Source organism: Typopeltis vanoorti, chromosome 9, assembly GCF_054136105.1.
Source record: "Typopeltis vanoorti isolate ZY-2024b chromosome 9, IOZ_Tvanoo_1.0, whole genome shotgun sequence".
In the NCBI taxonomy this organism is placed as follows: domain Eukaryota; kingdom Metazoa; phylum Arthropoda; class Arachnida; order Uropygi; family Thelyphonidae; genus Typopeltis; species Typopeltis vanoorti.
Genome location: NC_143557.1, coordinates 67,575,010 through 67,598,187, shown reverse-complemented (window position 1 = coordinate 67,598,187; position 23,178 = coordinate 67,575,010). Strand labels below are relative to the sequence as shown.

Genomic DNA, 23,178 nt, shown 5'->3' with positions numbered 1-23,178 from the left:
CCCATCAAGGAGTCAGCTGATTTTTTTCTCTCCATCCTTTCCACCTGCGCTGACCTCACAGCAACATCCCCTCCCTTACTTGCATAGTGGACCGTTCCACTCATTGCGAGGTTTCCCAGATGAAAATGTGTTTTCCCTCAAGTATCGTCCGCTCTATGTCTGCTCGGAGGTGTGTTTGGATGAGGTAAGCAGCAGCGTTCGCTGCACTTCTCTTCAGTTCGAGTAAACGACCGTGACATCATTGGTGAGGAGCGACTCGGAGATTAGAGAGAGAGAGAGAGAGCGCGCGCAGGTGTCGCCAAGTGAATAATTCTCGGTCGGGATCTTCTGAGTGGTAGTAAGAAGTCGAGTCTTGAATATGCAGTCATCTGAGTGGCGGAATCCTCCGTTACACCGATCGCTTACTTCCGTATTAGATCTGTTCCAAGATTCGTCATCAGTCGTCGTTTAACTTTCAAACAGGACCTCTGAACCCACTTCCGACATGCACAACGCGAGTACTCTATTACCCACAGACTTTTGCGGACTTCGATCCCAGGGTCATCTACCCCACAGTGCTCCGGATCTCACTGATTCGGAACCCGCTAATCCGAATGTCGGTCGTGCCGATTCCCTCAAGAGCACGGCAACAGGTCAGCGAGCCACTGTCGAAGGGATGATCAAACGATTTGCAGACTCCGGAAACATCGCGGATTACAGTCCCTTACTGCGTCGTCCTCGTGCAGTAAATCCACACCACAACCGATCGCTGTCTTTCAGGACCATGCGACGTCCGACCGCCCAACAACTTCAATCGGAGGATGGCTTCCGCCCAAGAGTGACCACCATGCCTTCGGACAATAACAGTTTCTTGTTGGCCCGTAAACGACTGCACGCGAGGTTGCAAGAACGCAACCTGAGTCCGAGCCCGCCGATGATTCCCGACTTGGAGACGGACGACGATTGCTATCTGCTCCGTAACTTCAGCATTACGTCCAAAGGAAACGTGTTGAACCGCGGTGACCTCTTCCGTCAACGATCCCGAAGCAACACCAGTGTGGCGTCCACCGTTTCTAGCCACACGGGTGGCAACGGAACCTCTTGCGCATCCAACAACACTTCGTACTCTTCTGGACCGGGTCGTGCTGTTTCTTGCCGTGTCGCTATGTTAGGTGGAGTCGGAGCGGGGAAGACGGCATTAGTGACCCAGTTCATGACCTCGGAGTATATGAATGCTTACGACTGTTCGCAAGGTGAGTTGGCTTGCATCTTATTACCGATCTTTTTTTAAACCATCACACCATGCCAGTAAGCAAAGTTCTCGATCTTAGAGTTTTGCTTACTGACAGTTGAACAACAAGGGATTTGTATCCCCTTAATTACAAGTAAGATTATTTAATATATATGTTTGTTTATTCATGCGATTATTCTAACATTTTCCTCTCTGTTCATATACTAAATTTTGAAAATTTATAACAGATTTAATATATCGAAAGTTCAAAATGGCAGTGAATTATAATAAAATATATTTACATCTTTAACATAGTCCTTATCAGGACTGGCTTAAAGGGGCGAAGCAAGAATGCTTTCCATCTTCCCCGTTATCTGCAGAGGACAGTGTAGAGATAAGGTGTTATTGAACTATTAAAGCTCTGATCATGGCAGGAGGGTAACAGCAATAGCCGAGCCTCAGTTAAAACTTCATTGGCTACAGCATTGCCATCCATTACCCTCCAAGGGTATTAATCACCGCATCTCCAACCATCTTTAACATAAGATACACTCAATTTTTTATAATACTTATATTGATTATTTATAAAGGTGTATATTTAGAATTTTAGGAAGTTTAAAAATTGATAAAATGTTGACATTATTTATAACTAAAATATATAAAACGCATTCTTTTTCTAGAAAAAAATAAATTAAAATTACATTTATAATTACGCAAAAGTAGTATACATGGTGTTTGGTTCCACTAAAACATTTAGTAGTTGTTTTATGGCTATAGGAAGAGATATGAAATTATCGTAATATGAATGCACAAGAACTAAGATAGTGATAGATAACAAGATCTTGGAACAGGTGAATTCATTTAACTACGTAGAATGTATGATCACATATGAAAAAGATATAAACGTAAAAATTGCAAAATATTTAAAAATAACAGGTGTAATTAACTCTATATTTAAACCAAACCTAGTTCAAAAACAAACCAGACTAAATGTATGCAATACATTAGCTCTACCGGTCTTAATGTATGGAAGCGAAATCTGGATAATAAAACAAAAAGACAAACAAAGATTAACAACAGCAGAAATGAAGTTTATGAGAAAAACTGCAAAGTATACCCTATTTGATCACAAAAGAAACGAAGAAATTATGAAAGAATTAAACCAAGAACCACTAATAGAAAAAAATAAAAAATATAAACATAAATGGATGGAACACGTTCAAAGAATGAAAACAGAAAGATTACCAAAACAATCCTTAAAGTACAAGCCATTAGGAAAAAGAAAACCAGGACGTCCTCTTAAACGATTCAACGATGACTTCTAAGGCCGGAACAGGCCATGCTAGGCCTAAATCCTTGATACGCATACTAAAAATTGCTTAGAACAAAAGTCCATTGCAAATTCGTTTCAAACGAACCTGAAACATTTGCAGAGATAAAATGAATACGTTTGGTTGTTTTGTTTAGTCAAAATAAATGTAAATACTATAATTTTTTCGTAATTAAATTGTAAATTAAATACTATCAAATATGCATTTATATTCATTATTTCCACTAAGAAACAAAGCTGTTTGCAGATTGGATGACTCTAAACAAATGCCCGAGGAGATTAAACGAGTTTTCCCCCTTTTGTAAACTCTTTAATAATTACATTAACCTGCAGAAAATTATTGAAATTCATGTCCTTCAAACTCTTTTGAAGTGAGCGAAATTAATTGTCAGTTCCGATGCTAAGTGAAGGTGCTATTACCGAATAAAATCATCTCGCTTTAAAAACAGAACGGCGCTTCAATGACCGATTAGATTCCTACGATAACATGAAATAATACCGTTCTGAAAAGATAAAATTACCACTTAAAAATCTTCGAAGAAATTACAATTTTTTTCTGATTTAATTACATTCTTCGAATCTTTCCACCAAAGAGGAAAGATTTTGGTGGAAAGAGTCTGGTTCGAATTCCATCTAGAACGCAAAAATAATTTATAACGACTGATCAACTGAGGGAGAGTTACCGGGTTCAGACGGAGGTGGACTGTTTCCTCCTAGAAAAAAAAATCTTCCTCCTTTCGTCGCGCACAACAGAACATATTCTTTTTATCAATCCCCAATAGTTTTACCTGCTTGAGCTAATTCTAAATAAGTTCCAAGACCATCTCAAACGATTTGCTTGTTGCGACATGTCATGGCAAGTATGATCTTGTTTCCAGCAAGTACCCACATTGCCAGATGGATAAATTGACTATTAAGGGATTCACTTGGTTAGAAACAATGCCCAAGTAGGCTTGTGGTTTCAGACGTTGGTCTAACATTATCAGAAGTTCTTGTGTGTTGCAAAAACTTACACTTCAACATCAACAACCTGAAGTGTTACCAAATGTGCTGTACCACGTTTGTAATAGATCCGACAGTTGGAAAGATCGATTCTTCTAAACGTCCGTAGACCTCTCACATGATGCAAGAATACCACTGGATGAATCGAAGGATATTTTCTAGTTGTACCCAATTTAATCTTGGGAGGGGGGACGAGTTGAGAATACACACACTACGCATCGCATACGACTTATCACTTAGCATTTGCAATGATCGCTAATTCATAAGTAGTATAGAAATAGAAGACACAACACAACATAAAAATATTTAAAAAAATATTTTTATTAGGAAAAGAGCTTTGGAAACTTTTCTAGTGTTTTTTTTTTCCTTTTTCTTTTTTTTGGGGGGGGGCGGTCCCCTTGACCCTCCCTCTGGGTGCTCCACTGGTTGTACCTTACATGATACACAGTAGACAATCATTTGCATGAAGACAGTTTTATTTAGCATTTTTTTTCTTCTTCTGGGTTGGACGAGGCACTTTTCATGATACTTCTAAAGACATGTCTGGTACTGTCTATCCTATAGCGGTGCTCAAAATTAATTAATTAAGTCATGGTGTTTGTCTATTTTCGGAAGTGAATACTCTTCTTCGATAGCTGCCTATCCGCTTAATGCGGCCTAGAACCAACACGTGGTACTTCTGATAAAGTGGATTTTACGTATAACAGGAATGCACTTAAAGTGCCTTTCTGTATATAAATTGAAAATCAAATAGTAGTTCGCTGCTTTGGTGTCACTTATTCTAGAGAACGCCAGTAACACAAACGAATAACTGCAGGTCAAATATAATGCTCGTTTGAACAGATACTATGACCACTGTGAAATTAATGTTTTGCTATTTAGTTCAGCTGTTAGCAATGTCTAATACTTAGCGTATGTAATTAGTGAGCAGACATGCGGTACGCGAAAGGAGGAAAAAAAAAAAAAATCAGTGTGCAACCTACTTATGATATGCAGAGGAATGGCTTTACTGTATTTCCAGAAACAATAAGTAGGGCGCCCTCTATCAATTCTCCTTGAAGTTACTATCAAGGAGATCGTTATTATATTTAATTTATGCCTAAACTGCAATATTTTTTTTTTAATCAAAAACAAAATATTCACGAAAATACATCCTTACGGAATGTTCGAAATTTGAAGTTATAAAAAGAGATGTCATCCTTTAGGGGATATCATGAGAATATGTATGCAAAGTTATTTCTGTCTGATTTTCTTTTGCACTTAAAATTTGTCAAATAAATTTAAAACTTATACTGATAAAATTCCTGATAGCATTCCAGCTAATTTCGTTTCTGGCATGCTTGCTACACTTGATGAAGATTTACTTTTGCGGAAAAAAGCATAAAAATGGAGAATTGGTTTGCTTTGTTACAAGAACGCGAATAGAACGACTAAGCTGAATGCATAAATTGGGGAAAAAAAAGCTTTTATTTCGAAAACGGTAAAAGCATTTCTAGAAGACTATTGGATACAGAAGGTACTAAGTATGTGTGTAATGTACAACAATGGTGAATAGCGCCCTCTATTGCTAATGCATTACATAGATATCTGCTTTTAAAAAACAAGAAAGCTTCGTAAAATTATCGAAATGTACATAAACTTGTTTTTGAAATGTAGGTCAATGTGAAGGAAATAAATTTAAAAGACAAAAATATCAGCGGGGTTTGATGGTAGTTGAAACGAACTATTTTCTCAACAGAAAGAATTTTACTGGTGTTGAGTTCACTCAATGCTCTCCAGACAAAAGTTGCTGTGTGTTTTAAGCTCTGGAATTTACATTTGAAAAGGCATTTGTTCCAACATTTATTAAGTCTGTATTAAAATAATTTTATAAATGATAATTTTCATTTTACTATTTACTTTAGCTTGGGTAGTTAGTCTTAGATTTTGTTTTCCTTTCTAATTCTTCGAAATCGTAACTACTTAAGAGGTTGTTGATTAAATACTAGCTGATTTAATCAGCATTAGCCGATACACTAATTAGTAATCATTGCGAATTATATTTGAAAAATCTTTTTACAAGAAATTTATAATTTAGCTTTTAAGTGTGTATATATTAATAAGGAATGATTTAAAATGTGTTTGATGTCTAGTGGGAGAAAACATTCGATTAGAGAATTGTTTAAATTAGCAGTATTGTATCCATCCGGCGAAGATTTGCAAAGTTAGGTCATCATCAAAACAGATTTAAGTTATCCTCTAGAGGGCAGGACAATACCGGAAGGAGAATGCTTCAAGCACAGAGATTTCTGCTCCTATCGTGTATGTGTGTGTGTGTTCAGCAGCTTTTAATTAGCCTTGACTTCAAAACAATTCACAAGGCAACTTAATAGCATAATCAACTTAGTTGTCTCGAATTTTCTTCCCAGCATTCCTTGCGGCAAAGAGGAACGCTCTACTACCTTCTCGTGTTACCCCGCTTTTAAAAGACGGAACAAATATTGACGTGGTTCCGGTCTCTTCATACATGCAAGTGCTGACACCACTTTAAATCCATTTCATCTCTATTCCCTTAGCGCACTTGTTTTTACTTGACTATTCGGTGTTCGATAGAAGAAGATGTGGTATTAAGTGCTATCTTTTCTAAGAAATGTCCTCGAGAGATCAAGTCTGGTAAAGTACTTCGGTCAAGTTGAGAACAATCAACTTTAAAAGATGCAAGTGAATTGCTTTATCAACTCAACTCTTTTTTTTTTTTTTTTTTTTTTTTTTGAGATTTTCTAAATGCATAAACTGCATAGTCAGAGTCTCTGCTCGTAGATGATAGAGATCAAAATAATCACATTTTTTTGTGCTAAGCAGCATTGTAACCTAGCTTTGTTGATGTATGTTTTGGTATTTGGAAGATTTTTTTATGTTGCTCCTTCCACGAAAGGTTATTTGCAAACCTATAGTACATTTTGTACCGTAGGTGAGCTAAGGAATTTTCTTCCAATGTTTATGTTTCAGTTAACCTTTGAAATGTTCAGAGACAAATAGTATTTAGCATTTTTCTAGTGAAAATGCTTCATTTCATTACTTACACATGTTATGAAACTTACAACTTGGAACTAAATTGGTTGATGGACTGAGTCCTTGACTCTTTATCCCTTCATCTGGATTTTAGATTGTGGGTGATGAGATTATTGTGGGTAATTTACCCGCTCATTGTGAGCATTGAGGCTGTATCAGCTTTCTCTTGCGATGGAGGATTTCGGTTTTTTATGTTTGAAACGATCTGAGGGCTTGTAGTCCGCTGCCTGTCGAACTAACTGATTTGGGTGATTATCCGTGATTGTGAAGAATTTCTTCCCAATGCTGGTCATGTAGGTCTTAATATCTGGAAGATTGGCTTCTTGATGTAACTGGATGTTTCTGACGAACAATGGGGCATTAAATGCCATTCTTAGGCATTTATTCTGTATTATCTGAAGTCTGTTGATGTTGCGTTTAGTCGTGTGACCCCCAGGTTGGAGAGGCGTAAGTTAGTTGCGGTCTGATTACCGATTTGAAAAGGAGGACTTTGTTGCTTATGCTTAGGAAGCTGTTCCTATTCAAAAGTGGATATAGCTGTGCTATGGTCTGACTTGCCTTAGTGGCGACACTATCCATATATGACTTGAAATTTAGACGTCTATCAAGATGAACTCCCAGATATTTGGTAGAATTGCGCCAAGGGATGGTTTTACCAAACATTTGTATGCTTGTATTCGGTTCTGCTTTACGTCTGGTGAAAAGTACTGCAGAGCTTTTGTTTGGATTAATTGCGATACGCCACTTGGTGTACCAATCCTCCAATTCACTGACTGCTCTCTGCAGCTTGATTGTGGCCAGGTGTGGACGGAGGGATATGGCTATAATGATTGTGTCATCGGCATATAGAGGCGGTGATAGCAGAGAGCCTTGAAAAAGTAGGGTAGATAGCAGAGAGCCTTGAGGGACTCCGGCCGTGATTCTCCTATCTGTGGATCTGATACCGTTGAGTTTTATTTTAAATTTTCTGTTATTTAGATATGACTTGATAAGTAGAACTAGTGGTGTGGAGTACCAACTTCGTGAAGTTTAAAAATTAGTCCGTGATGCCACATTCTATCAAATGCCTGAGTGATGTCCAGGAAAACTGCGCCAGAGTGTTGGTGCCATTCATACCCTTGGGTTGTATGTTCGATAACTCTATAAATTTGTAGCGTTGTGGAGTGATATTTCCTAAAGCCGAATTGTTCATCTTGAATGACATGGTTGATATCTGTTGCCTCTTGAACCCGTGTGAGAATAGCACGTTCGGCTATTTTACCTATGCATGAAAAAAGGCTGATTGGTCTGTAATTTTCAGGCAACTGTGTATTTTTTTCCAGGTTTGGGAATTAGGAAAACGTCGGCAATTTTCCATCGCTCTAGGAAATAATTTAGCCGGAGGATGGCATTAATGATGGCTACCAGATGCATAACCCCTTTGCGGGGAAGTAACTTCAGTACCTTGTTTATTATTCCATCTGGACCCGGAGCCTTTTTGTTATTTAGTTTTCTTAAAATCTCATATATTTCTGTTGGTGACACGGATTTGTTATTGGATTAGAGTGAGGCATTTTGAGTTATTTTACGCACTTGGGTGTGAATTTAACTTATGAAATTTATATCGGTATTGATATAATTGGGGCTGCATTGTTTTTCTAAACTGTCAGCAAATGCTTCAGCTTTTTTCCTCGTCGTTGTAGACAACATTAGATTCACCTTGGATTGGAGGAAATGTAAAACGCTTTGAACGGAGTGATTTCATCATTTTCCATTGATTGATTGATCCTCTGTGTTTAATTGGAGAATTTTGTTATTCCAGAGTTGGTTACGGTGGTCCTTTAGGGCATATCGAACCTGGTTTGTTGCTCTATTCACTGCTTGTTTATCCGCTGGATCCATTGTTCTCTGATATTGTCTTCTTATTCTGTTTTTCTCTTGGATAAGACGTTTTATATCCTCTGGGAGTTTATTTGATGGTGCATATTTGGTTATATTTGTTACCTGTGTTATAGCTGTCAGTTGTTTTTCAAGAGTTTTCACTGCTTTTTCTACATCTTCCGCAGATATTATATGCGGTATTGGACCAAGGTTTTCCTGGAAGGTTGAGGGAAGTTGTTTCCAATTTATAAATGTGGTGGTGTTTTCCGTGAAATCTAGTATGGTGCCTAGTTGTAATATGATGGGGTTATGACCATCATATTACAACTAGGCACCATATGACCATCATTAGTCGTTGATTTCTTGTATCTGATAGCTGTGCGCTATGTTTTTTAATATAGCTATATCTAGTACATCAGGACGTCCGGTTGCTCCGTAATGTGTGGGTTCAGTGGGTACTATTACTGTTATATTCCTTGAAGTAGTGTAAGAGTTTAGTATTCTTCCGTTAATATTTGAGTTTCTGAAGTTCCAGACTGAATGTTTGGCATTAAAATCTCCGGATATAATCACTGCTCTGCCTGTATTTAGTATCACATCTAAGTCAGATTCAAGGAGTTTTTTAATTTAGGGGGTTGTAGGTTGCATATATCGTAATGCTGCTTGTGTTTTCCATATGTATTTCTATTCCTGTAGTTTCCATGCGTCCTGTTTGGGGTTCGGCTATTGAATTATGTTTTATGTTTCTTTTCACAAAGATGGCAGTGCCTCCACCTCTAGCAAAGCATCTGTCTGTACGGTAAGTGCTATAACCGTTGATTCTGATTTTGTCACTTGGAAGAAGATGTGTTTCATTTATGAGGATGATGTCTGCTTGGGTTTCTGCTGCAAACTCCTGCAGCTCCTGTAATTTGATAGATAAACCATTTGCGTTCCATGAAACAATTTGTAACGATTTCGGTTTTATTTTAGACTTATCCATTAAGAATTTCCATAAGGAGTGATTGTGTGTGCCTTAAGATGATATCCTTGGCTTCTTGAGTTGGGTTGGTTTGTCGGAGTTCAGCAAGCATTTCACCTAAGTGGCTTGTTATGTTCTGTAGGATAGGTTTGTTGATTTGCTGTGACTGATTTGGTTTTGGAAGGTTGATCTTGTAACTTCAGCATACGATCTTCCATCCGTTGTGGAGACTATGGTTTGAAGGGAGGACGTGTGTTCTTGAAGAGGTTTACTGGTTTTGAGTTGTATCTTTTGGTTTTGGGGAAATGCTATACAGCCCCTATAGTTTGCAGGGTGTGGTCCTCCGCAGTCTGCACACTTTGCTGGAAGTGTGCGGGGTTTATGGAACTTTCAACTTTCTATCATTGCTTTAATTATAAGAAAATGATTTAAAATACGTTAAGGCGTATTCTGTAATTTTAGAATTTAAAAACAATAAATATCCATTTTAAGTTTTATATAAGTTTATTTCTAAGAGAATTATATAAGATTTTAGAATATATGAAATATAATGAGTCAAGCTATGGAAAAATTTTTCAGAGAGAAGAGAATCTAAATTAATATTTTGTGAGAAAATATTTTCAATACTGTATTGTCGTCACGACATCACATGAGTATTCAGTGACGTCATGCTTCGTGCGTTCGAGTACATTTCACATAAGCTACTGACAAGAATGGCAAATTTCAGTATTTTTTTACTGCAAATATGCTTTTAAGTAAGGCGATTGAAACAGAAACGTAAATCATGATTGGGTGTAATTTTAGTGATTAGGTTGTAACCATGATTTAAATTAAATTGAAGCAGTGGTCTTTAATCAAATTATTTGAATGTCTAAAATGATTTTATGATTTTAGTTCAATGTCCTAACCCTAATCTTCCACCTTTTATGTATAACCCCAATATTGTTGTTATAAAGCAATTTAGCTTCATACAAATCTGATTTAGTAAATATAATTAATCCTATTTCCAGTCTATTGTGTCCGTGAATCCACGTGTCTCTTCTATAGCTGGAAAACAAAGTTTTCCTAAAAAAAAAAAAAAATCTTTAGTGGAAAAACTCTTGTGAATATTTCTTACGTCGTAGGTAGTTCAAAAAAATTTTATTAGTAGTGAATTAAATCAAAGCATAGACCCAATAACTCCAAATGTATATTTTGTTTGGTTGTAATAGTTTTTTTTTTTTCTTTCTTTCCCGAAGCGTAACATGGTGTAACAAAGATTTTTGCGGTAGCAATTCTGTGTAACCTTTAAAATATTTGATATTTCCTCGTTATTTCATAGATTCTAAAACCCTTGCAAAGAGATATCCTCCCTTTATATCCACAGTCCTTGTCTAATCTTCTGCACCCACGTGAAAGCGCAGTAAACATGGCATTTAGCGCTTCAAAGTGAACAAAATGCTCAAGAGAGTCGAGCCAATTTAAAATGATTCCGATTTTATCCGCCTTCAGGGACTTCGTTACTAGGCAATCGGACAATAAAGATGGAACTGCTTTTTAGAACTACTTTTTCGCTTTCCACTGCTACATCACATTATCCATCGAAAATAAATCCTTTATTTTATCCCATCTTGTAGGATGGTTCCGATATTGTCTTGATCATCATGCCAAAATGATTTTAACAAGGAACGTAGTAAACAAGTCTGTACTAAATAATCAACGCTGATAACACTCGATCTCTGGCCAATCATGTGCTGCGTCACGAAATTTAATTGGTCACAAACGCAAAGTGACTGATTAGTAAGTGTCGAAGCAATTACAGATCGCCAATGGCACAAAATAGAGCCGCGAGTGCAAGGAAATCTGCGCATCTCAATTAACGCATGCTGAGACAAAATAATAAACATATACTGTATTTCGTGAATGAAGTACACGCTTCAAAAGGTGTTATTTATTATATTATGACATTGGTTTTAGACACTTTGAAAGGCTTCTTATGATGGGAAAGGTCGTGACATGATTATGAAAGCTCGTTAACAGTCAAAAATGAATGTAGAATAAACAAATTGAGTTAATTATTGAATATGGAAATATAGATCAACTCGAATAATGCTTGTAACAGCATAAATTTACAAACTAACAAGAATTAAAGCTGACGAAAACTACCGGAAATGTTGCCATAGTAACACGTTGCTCTGTGCTGCTAACAGAAACGTAGTAATACGTAGCAAAGGAGAAAGCGTTTTATTATAAACAGGCTATTACACATCAACTTCGGTTCATTCAAGAGGAACCAACTGTCCAATTTGGACAAATAATTTAGTGTAAGAAAGATTCGTTATTAACTAGATATCAACCATCCTTGAAGCAGTGTTAAAATGAAAGGCCCAATTCTGGATGATTAACAAATAAATATATAATTTTAAAAAATGTTTAAAAATATTGTATTCATACACAGAAGAAAGAGGTACGACTTTTGCCATCAGATACGTGTTATTGTTCATTTATCAGACAGGAAAGATTTGAGTCAAATCCCGTCTGAGTAGCTAAGAACAGTTATAAGGGTTCATCTTTCTACCTGAAAGCGAGTAAGTTAATGCTATTGGGGGATGATAAGGTTCTTCCTCCCGCGAAATAGAAACGTTGGTGGTCTGCATATCATACCACTAAATAAGACAGCTAATTATTCTCCATACAGTTGTGCTCAGGGAGAGTGGCCTCTCCCTGTTTATCGCATTATAGTATATTATTGTTTCGTGTTAAGTCACAAAATGCATTGAAAAGGTTTTAGACGCTTAAATTTTTTTTTTTTTTGAATGAATTATTTTAAGATATACAGTAGAAGTAAATAAATTCTCTAACACAGGGGTCGCCAAACTTCTTTGACCGTCGACCCCTTCAAGAGTTTATTTTTTTATCGACCCCCTCTATTTTACTATTACTTAATTATAATAGGAGACAAGCAAAAAAAGACGCTTATGTGAGTTTTTAGATTGTTTATTTTATAATTACAGTGTTTCTTGTATGTATAATATAGTATCTATTATTGTATAGACTTAACGTCAAAGGGATACGTTTTTGACGTCCTTCCTAACATTACATATTTGATAGGAGGGATAACTAATATATAAAATATAAAATTTAATTTAGATAACAAAATAACAATAATACAATCTTCCTATAGGTATATATAGGATGTACAAAACTACCAGCCATGCTCAACTCTTCAACATAGAGAAGTTCAGTTCGTGAATGAATAACGATTGAATTATAATATGTATGTTGATGAATTTTAGAACATTAACGCTCACTTGTATGTCGATGCGCAAAAATGAGACTGGGATCGAATACTTGTAAGTATAAGTAAATAAGTAACCATGCACGTGTTGCCATCTCGCTCCCGCTGCGCCGCCAGGTGGGAACCACCGACATCCGTTTATTGGTAAATACGTCATTTTGGCCTACATGATGGGCCTTCGTAACTGTTTTCATGCCCTTGCTCCATCTTACAGGTCCTATTCATGTCACTGTTCCCACGATTCACTCTTAATTGCGTTGTCATTCAGGATGGAGGTAATCCAAGTTAACCGAATTAAATATTACCCGTAAAATGATGTCTTATATTTTTCTATCGACCACTTTGGCGACCACTGCTCTAACATCTTTTATTGGGAGTAGGCAAGTCTCTTTTCTTTAGATCGAGAATAGTCAATCGCCGCCCTTATCAATCACTGATAGCTGGTGCAAGGCTATCAATGATTTTATAGTCATCAGGGGAGAGGATACATCATTCAACTTTTACTATTTCGTGGTTCCTAACCGTAGTAACATATAACTATCTGAAAGTGTGAGTTCTATCAATTTATGTTTGTGAAGACAAAAGAACTAATTAGTTGCCAGTCCGGAATCAGGATTCTGACCGAAATTAACTGATTAAAAGTATTACTGTCTCTAATATTCTTGTGTATTTTTCTCAGAGCTTGGATGACTAGATATCATTGCCACTTTGCAGACTGTGGATTGGCATCCCTCTGGATGTTGGTGCAACTATTATTTCTCTTGTGATCAACAAGCTTCCTATGAGACTTGAAAATTCTTATTAGTCCCTATCCGAAATTCGTGGGACTCTCATAAGTTCTGACCTCGAGCACAGTAGCTATGCCTCTAGAACATTACAAACTCAAAAATGTATTAATAATCAGAAACGTACGAAAAAAACATCTACAAAATTTTCTATTAAATTCGCAGAGAAGGGGAGCAGGAAAGTTATCTTTGTAAGGAGCGACAAATACCTCACCGTCTATTACATGTCAGGAAATGCAAATTATGGATCGGAGATTTATCTCTTCAGTCAACAATAAGCTATAGATTTTTTCTCTTCAGTAAAAAAAAAAAAAAAAAAATGTTAATTTCTATCGTATTGCGAGCGAAATGTTCAGGAAATACTGTACGCCCACAGATGCGAGACCCTTCGACAGCATATCAAAAGAAGACGAATCCATTCCGATAATAGGGTAATCAATGCGTTTCGTGGGATGAGTGCTTCTTATTGTACGTCGGAAAATTAACTTCTCTTTTATTATCATTGTAGTTTTTAAAGTGGTAACTATTTTGCTTGTGTAACAGGTGGGAAATTTTACGTATAAAGCACGTGATTTCGTGTATTGGTGACCGATTCGTACATCGCTTTATTTCTTTCTCCCCTTCAACATGAATTGACTCTTCTTGACAGTCTGCCAACGATGGCTCTCGCTTCTGTGGTTGGACAGGTAACATGCATACATCAGTTTAAACGTGGAAAATGGACTTTGGAAGCAAACAACTAAAAGAGCCTTGCATACTTGTATTTTTAATATTAAAAGAGTAACTGGACCAAACAAACTGTCTAGATTACTGGTTACTTTAAGGAGAACAAGTGAGGTATCGAATTGCTGTTAATGGAATTTTGAGACGTTGACTTCGTCTATTTAGAAACCAATATAAACCAGTAGAGAATTCAGGATTTTAATGATGCTTGGAAATTTCGTAAACAAAACTTACTAAAAAATGATTAAATTAATAATATTTCTGTCTGAGTTCAACTGTGGAAACCTAAAGTGAAGTACAACAAGAAAGTGGACAGAAAAGGATCATCACCAATTCCATTCTAAGAGGTACATTCTTTTGGGATAGCTTTGCTTCCATGTAGTATAGACGGTTGTTCCCCCCCCCTCCTCCTCAAGAAACACACACAAACTATAAATCGCTGTCGCGGCATAATTACAGAGCTTAGCAAGCCAGTGGACTTCTTTAATTGGCTTGATCCTGATCATTCCGTCAAATCTAAGAAACTTTTGTTCTCCGAACCAACTGCTCTTAAGGATTTGCTTCTTCTTTCCATTCTTTAGAGATTCTACAAAAGTAATAAAACTCATTATTATTATTTTTGCAACTATCTGTATTTCCTCCAGCGATTTGTGCTATGTGCAGTGTGGCCCATAAGTCATAAATAGGTTTAAACATTCAATAACTTTTTATTTATGAATTATTTTTATTATTTTTTTTTGTTATAATGAAATAAAGAAAAACTGGAATGAAATCGAAAGCTGATTTTCACAAATAAAACTGCACGATTTTGATCCCAAATGTTTCTTAGAACACATGAAAAAATAATTAGTAATCGAAAAAGTTATTCACATAGGGGAGGCCCTATCAGTAGCTTAGCTACCGCTGGCATAGCCCTTGAGGTCACTGGTGTGTGTGCAAGCCGCCTTACCGCGTCAAGGTGGTGATACCATAGACAGCGGCACTATTATCATAATAGTGCCGCTGTCTTTATTTAAATCATAAGCTTTGAAGTCTCTGTTTGAATTGTTCAAATTTATGCATCATTAATCTTAGAATCTCTGAGTAGTGGGTCGTATCGAGCACAAGGTTATTTATTTTTTTAATCTGTAGAAAAAGTGACGTACCCATCATGAATACATGCAGGTTGGCAGACCATACAATTATTATTTTCCTCATTATGAAAACTGTATTAACGTTCATGATGGACAGTTGATTGTACGGTTAGTAAATGTTTGGCTTACTTAAGTTTTTAACTCTGCAACACAGTAAACTCGACTATTTCATACTAATGTAAGATTAGGACCACAAAATGACAATAATATTGGTCTGTAGTAACCTCGTGCTCCTATGTACGCAGGCCAGAAATCACACGAATATGCCGACGAATGTGAAACCCGATTACCTGAATTCCAAAACGTTAAAATTGCCTACTTCATTTGGGAATAATAAAGGATATACAACATTTCTCTTATTGAATATATTAATTCGGTTAAATAATTTGAAGCCGTACAACAGTCCTAATCGGCTTCTTACTGGATGACTGCCTCACCAGAAGCATCAAACTTATAAAACAGTCAAGTGAAGATATATATATCTCCATCGTCTATATAACTAGCCACAGGAGTAGTCTTTGTAGACCTAACTGCAGCATATGATACCATAAACCATTTCACAGTCAAAAATAAAATATACAGAATAACTAGAGACTATCGCTTTGTCCTCCTGATCCAATCACTCTTGGAAACCAGACGCTTTTACGTGAACCTTGGGGGTAGGAAGAGTCGCTAGCACCACCAAAAAATGGCCTCCCCCAGGGTAGTGTGTTATCACCATTACTTTTCAACATCTACGTCAATGATCTCCCCATCTTTTCAGGAACTAGAAATTTTATCTATGCTGATGACCTTGCCATAGCTACTCAGTCAAAAAATTTCAAGTCCATTGAAACTACTCTATCACTTGCCTTAAATAGTCTAACCACATACTATACCAGCAATCAACTAAAACCAAACCCCTTGAAAACCCAGACTGGCCTTTTCCACCTTAACAATAAGGAAGCCAACAGGAAGCTACAGATTTCTTGGGAAGGCTCTAATATAGAACATTCCTGGAAACCAATCTACTTCGGTGTGACTCTCGATCGCACCCTCTCATATAAAACCCACATAGAAAAAACAAAGGCAAAAGTGAATGCAAGAAACAACATACTAAGAAAGCTCACTTCCTCCAAAGGGGTGCAGACCCTAGCACACTGAGATCTTCTGCCTTGGACCTTTGCTATTCTTCTGCTGAATATGCCTGCCCAGTAGTATGGTCCAGATCCTGCCATGCTGAAAAACTTGACCCAGCATTGAATGAAAGCTTCCGCTTCATTACAGGATGCCTGAAACCAACACCACTAAAAGACCTGTATACTTTTGGCTGGTCTTGCATCCCCTTCAATTCGAAGATCTGCATTCTCAGCTGATGAAAGAAGCCGACAAATGAATGATAAACGCCACCCACTGTTTGGCCAGACCGCAATGTCCCAAAGACTAAGATCCCGACATAGCTTCCTGACAACTGTTGAACTACCTAAAAACCTCCCAGAGACAAGAATTCAACAATGGCTTGCACTATACCCTTAAAATAATACTGATATTCCAACAACCGAACATCTTCCACGTGATGCCCACCTGGACTGAAATACTTGGAAAAGCCTAAACAGACTCCTGACGACAGGACGCTGCAGACAAAACCTCATCAAATGGAGCTACTTCACTGGCCCAGGCAATCGTGAGTGTGGGACAACTCAGTCCATGGAACACCTTCTTTCTTTTCCCTTTCTTCCATCGCCTTGTGCAAAAGAGGGCCTTATATCCCACAGAAAGAGCTGTTGATTGTGCAAGATACTGAAGAAACATCCGACCATGTTTATTGTATATAAGTTATGTACAGTTTCCTTTTTTTTTCATATTTAATTATCATTGCCTGTATAATTCACCTACCAAATCTAAGCTAATCTCATTGTAATTTATTCTAATTTGTTGTAAATCATGTTGTACCACTTACTTACTACTGTACTACTTGTGTTTGGGTACGAAATAAATAAAAAATCGTCTATATATATATATATATATATAAACTGACTAAAAATCCGAGAATTATAACAAATTGAGATTTATTTGAAAACGCAACATGTTTCGTCGGGATTGACTTCATCAGGCGTTAAGAACATATAAAACTATTAAAAGACACTGAAAAAACATTGAGACACTCTAAAGCTATGCAATTATATTTATATTCGAGCGTCTATATAATTATATTCGACTGTAAATTACAGTTATTATGAACTTGAGCTATAGTCCATGTTAAAGTTCTATTGTTGTACACTTGTGCGTGTGTGGAACCACGCGATCTCCAGTATCTGATAGTAGAGCTGAAAGAGTCAGGCAAATTATAGCTGAGATTATTGTTCATATGAAGAGGGTCCAAGGTGATTTCTTTTGACTCGACAATGCGGTGTTCTACCTCATCGTGGCAAATGTGTAGGTTTGAAGTTGTTGTCCAGTTTACTTCATGTTGGCGGCTTTCGTTGTTCGTGTTTATTGAAAACAGGACATGGCCTGAAAGGGCGGTTCTCTTGTAAGCAATGTCTCTCTGGTGTTCCTCGAGACGTAGGAGGATAGATTTCTCCGTTTGGCCATAGTAAGGTTTTCCGCACTCACATGTGACTTTGTACACACCTGGAAATTGTAGAAGGTTGTGAGATTGTTTGTAGTTGCTGAAACTTGATCTTATTTTTGGAAGAGAGTCGAGAAGCACGTTTGTATGTTGAATTTCTTTAAGATTCTACTCAGTTTTTTGGATAGTGTGCTGATATATGGCAAGGAGATATAACCTTTGGAGTCGTCCTCCAAAGTCTCTACGTTGACGGTGGGATAATTGTTTGTTGATACTTTAAAAGCGTAGCCATTGCTTTTAAAGGTCCATTTCAGATGTTGTAGTTCTTTTTTTAGTTCTTCTTCATCTGACAGTACAGATCTTGAGGATATATATATTGGTATAGAGAGGTGCAAGAACGACCACATTGCTTGGTTGAGAGAAAGCCATTTATTTCCTTCTGGGAAATCCTTATAGGAGGATTTCCCAGAATGAAATAAATGGCTTCCTCTCAACCAAGCAATGTGGTCGTTCTTACAACTCTCTATACCAATCCGTTGGTGTCCTTATAAGGACTGGCTTAAAGGGACGAAGCAAGAATGCTTTTCATCTTCCCCGTTATCTGTAGAGGACAGTGTAGGGATAAGGTGTTATTGAGCTATTAAAGCTCTGATCATGTCAGGAGGGTAACAGCAATAGCCGAGCCTGAGTTAGAACTTCATTGGCTACAGCATTGCTATCCATTACCCCCCAAGGATATTAATCAACAAAACACACCTCCTGTTCCCGATCCCTCTATACCAATTTGTTACCAACAGAATATATAACCACCACATATAAATTATTAATAAAGATGTTTTAATATATTTATATTGCTTTTTTAAAAAAAAAAAAAATTTTACTTAAAATTCTTAATTAGTATTTTATTAATTGCAAATTGAATTTATATAGTATTTTAAAAATTCCTTATTTATTACAGATATATAATGCAACAAGATAAAAAAAAATTTTAAAAATCCGTAATCTGAACACGAAATGAGGAATCTGGTATGAACAAACCTATACTCAGATTAAAAGCAATTAGCAATCCGAAACAAGATCATATTTTAATGCTATGACTAGAAATTGCACAATTTTCAAAATGAAAATAAAGCTTGGAGGGATTACTGTTAATAAAGTAATCCCTCCAAGTATTGATTCTCAGCTGCATTTATATATTTTGGATAGTTTGTGTCAAATTATTCATTTTTATAATTTTTAAAAGACAAAAATTGTATTATTCATGCTATGTAGATAATGTAAATTTTAAAAAAATGCGCAAAAATATCAGCTCTAGGGTCAAAATGCTAAAAAAACAACAAACGAAATCATTTATTTTGCAGAGTTTTAAAATTTTTTCTTTACTCTGCATTTGTGTTCTGAGTATCAAAAATAACCCCAAAACGTATACACTTTCTAAGTATTCTTCCTTCCATACCCGTGTAGTGGAACTGTCGGTCTCTTAGCAACCACTTGAACAATAGTAACCGACTCGTATGGCAATGATGGAGTAAGCTAAGATTCTTTCTGATCTCTGCGAAGATGATTTGATTCATCTTTTTGCGCCAACAGATAGCTTCGGGCACAAAACGATAACCGAACAGTTACATTAAAGTTTATGAAATAAAGTTAAGGAAAAGCTACCAGTAAACAACCCACTGCCTTTTTTTTTTTTTTACTACAATTTTAGCCGGTATATTCCAGCCCACTTACTTTTCTTTGAGAAATCAGAATGTCTTAGATATCACTCAGGACAAAAATGAAAATTTCATAATTAAACTAAGTTGTATTCGTATAAAAATGAAAATGAATTCATCCATGCTCCCCAGGAACGATCCCAAATGTGACAGTTCCTGGGAAGCATGGCTTCTAGTAAAACGACATTTTTCAAAAAAAAAAAAAAACCGACAAATAAAGATCTGATAAACTTTTTACGTCTAAGACGAGATTCGAATCTATGTATTTTCCCACTAACAACATAGTTGAAACTGAGCTGAGGCTCTTTTTATTTATTTATTTTTATCAAAGCTATTTATTTATATGATTGATTATCAGTGCGACTTTCACCCTTTGGTTAGAATTGAGTTGTGAGTACGAATCTCATTAAGATGTGCGAAATATTTATGAAGATCATTTTCAATTAAAGGTAAGTTAGCATCTTGATATCTGGGAGGCAGGATCGTTTCTTCCAACCTGGGGTCACACGACTAATAGCAACATCGACAGACTTCAGATAATACAGAATAAATGCCTAAGAATGGCATTTAATGCCCCATGGTTCGTCAGAAACATCCAGTTACATCAAGAAGCCAATCTTCCAGATATTATCAATTGGCTGCCATCTCAATAAAAACAGTCGAAATAAATAAGCTCATAAATAAATACTGTTGATAGTCATAACAAAATATCGTAGCCCCCCCCGTTATCCGGGGTCAACCCTGGTCCGAAAATATTAAATGGAAAATTCCAGAAATAAGCAATTTATAATTACATCGGGAAAGTGGATCTTTGATCCAACATTTGATCCAAAGTGGATATTAGATCCAACGTTATTTCAAAGCCGAATGTTTGTAGAAAACTATGAAAGCTTCGTAAGTTGACCGGGGAGCTTACGAGAATACAATCCTCGGCATCCCCGAGTTGCCTTAGCTACTTAAGTCAAGTATATAGTGCAACTCGGGGATGCCGAAAATTGTATTTTCATAAGCTCCCCGGTCAACTTACGAAGCTTTCATAGTTTTCTACAAACATTCGGCTTTGAAATAACGTTGGATCTAATATCCACTTCGCCTATGTAATTTTGCATCGACGAAATGAAGCCGTATGGTTCTTTCTTTTAGTAATACGGTGTAGAAATTCACAAGTTTTAAATTGCGCGCCGTTCTGAGTAGTTTTACGATTATCAGATCGACTGTCGCGGTATCGCAGTGCTTGTGTTCAAGTAACCCTTATTTTGTTTATTAATAGCCCCAAAAGCGTAAGAGTAGCGATGCTGGCAATTTTAAAATTGCCATCAATTTCACTTAAAAAGTGCTTCTTTTTAAGTGAAAAATGTGAAAGTTCTCGACTTCATAAAATAATAAATAATAAAAAAACGTATGCTGAAGTTAGATTCCATTCACATTCAAATAACTTTTATTACAGCATGTTTACCTGTGCATAATTATAAATTAAACTTTATTATAGATATGTATGCAAAGGGAATATATATATATATATATAGGGTTCGGTACTATCCGCAGGGTGTCTTGGAACACTAGTAGTAGAACACTAGTATTACAGTAGTCCCCCTATCCGCGGATAAGGGGGACTACTGTAATGAAAAACTTTCCGATTTCATAGATATATCCACATCGCATAATACGAACCTTCTTAAGAACACACGGATTAGGACATTTATCTTATTTTTTGTTAAAGAGGTTAAATACTCTTCTTGGAGGTCAAAATCTGTAAATATCAGATCTAGTTATTCTGGGAGGAAGGGCGAGGATAATACTAAGTATCTCCGTCTCTCCAAGAAATCTTTTACTATTAAGTTTATATCCAAAATCAACTGAATAATGATTTTACCAGCATATTTAGCACTTCAGTAAATGATCTTGATGACACTATATGGAGATTTTATTGTCGGACTGACCCAGTGTGTCACTATATTCCCTATTATATCGTAAATAGCTAGCTGCACTCTTCCTTCCGGACATCTGTTTGCGAAACTTGCTGTTCTCAAAGCAAGCTCGAGATCTTGAGAGTAATTCCTGTTCACTGATTGGAGTTATCTTCCGAGTCCTCAATACTGAAGAATTCTTCAAGTTGAACTTAATCGCCTCGGGGTACAGTATTTTGATTTGTTATAATTTTGGACCTGAAAAAAAAAAGTTAACTGCTAACTTTGGAGAGGTTTGTATAATTGTGATAACCAAAATAACTTCTTAGAATCTAGTTTTAGTTACAAAGACGCGAACAAGTCCAGCTGAGGTATGCCCTCCATCATAATGTTATCTTGGAAATGTCTTAAAGTCATGAAAAAAAAAAAAAAAATTATGGCTCATGGGGAATTGCCTGAAAATCTTGCTCACAAAGCTGACCATCTTCATTCGTAGCTAAGTATGCTCCTTAACGGCAAAGAGAACACTGATTACAGGTCTCTTTGGGAGGCTTCTCACATCTTTATTATTATCATCAGCAGTGACAGCGGTGATTGTTAAACCAAGTACGTCATTGATTGCTCTTATTACAAGAATCATGAGTTCAAACTCGTCTGCCAAGCTTAAAACGTTCATTCCATTTTTTTTTAAAGTAGAGTACTGTGAAAAAGGGGAAAACAACCGATTTTTCTCCTCAAATTCCTCTACAAGTCTCGTAGTTCAACAAATGTCAATCAAATTTGGAGTTATTATCGGATGTTGAAGGCAGGTTTGGTTTCCTGAGAAATTTAGACTAAAATAAAGTGCAGCAGTAATTTTTTTTATGCAAATACTTATGCTTTAATTGTTGCATGGTACAATATCTTTCCTTTAAATTCTCATGTAATATAAGACTTAGTTCTTATATTATGAGAGTAACCGAAAGGAATTGGTTATTGGAATCACAGATGACATGACATTGAATAATAGCGTTCGACAAATTTTGGAATATTTGTCGACCTCCTTCAGACAACACCGATTGAAGACCCTGTTGCAGAGCTCGCGACTGGCGATTCAACTCTGTCCCACCCACGTACAGACAAGCATTTTATTCAAGAAAATTCAACTCCACAATGTCTGACAGATCAAATTAATATTGAACTGTTAATACGGAATATTCATTGATGACTTGCGAGTGGCACTCAAATATCACGTGAGAACATTACATCAGTGACGGTCTAAAGAAGGTAAGGAATTGCATATTTGTTCCCAATCAGTTATTTAAAAAAAAAAGAATTAAAAATAGGCAGTATTTTATGAAGAAAAAGTTTAAATAGAGCTAATTATTTCTGAAGCATTTGTGTCATATAATCCTTCAATATTTAAATTAAAATTTTTTCTCGAAATAAAACAAACAACTGAGGTTTCAACAACGTAATATTTAAGAACGTAATTTAAACTGACCTGTCAAACAAAATTATTTTGTTTGACAGGTTTCAACAACGTAATATTTGAAACCTCAAACCTTCAACTTTGAAACGTTGTTGAAACCTCAACGTTGTTGAGGTTTCAACAACGTAATATTTAAGAACGTAATTTAAACTGACCTGTCAAACAAAATTATTTTAAAAATGAAACGTCTGCACGTTTAGGA

General features: G+C 36.3%; 1 protein-coding gene across 1 annotated transcript in view; it reads left to right on the top strand.

Moving 5' to 3' along the window:
- Nucleotides 1-215: 215 nt before the first annotated feature.
- Nucleotides 216-23,178, top strand: part of LOC150103121 (uncharacterized) — an 88,121-nt gene continuing 65,158 nt past the window's right edge. The window contains exon 1 of the mRNA XM_090398230.1: nucleotides 216-1,232. Within this exon, the coding sequence (XP_090254356.1) occupies nucleotides 485-1,232 (748 nt within the window). The 5' untranslated portion in view covers nucleotides 216-484. The remainder of the gene's footprint in view (nucleotides 1,233-23,178) is intronic.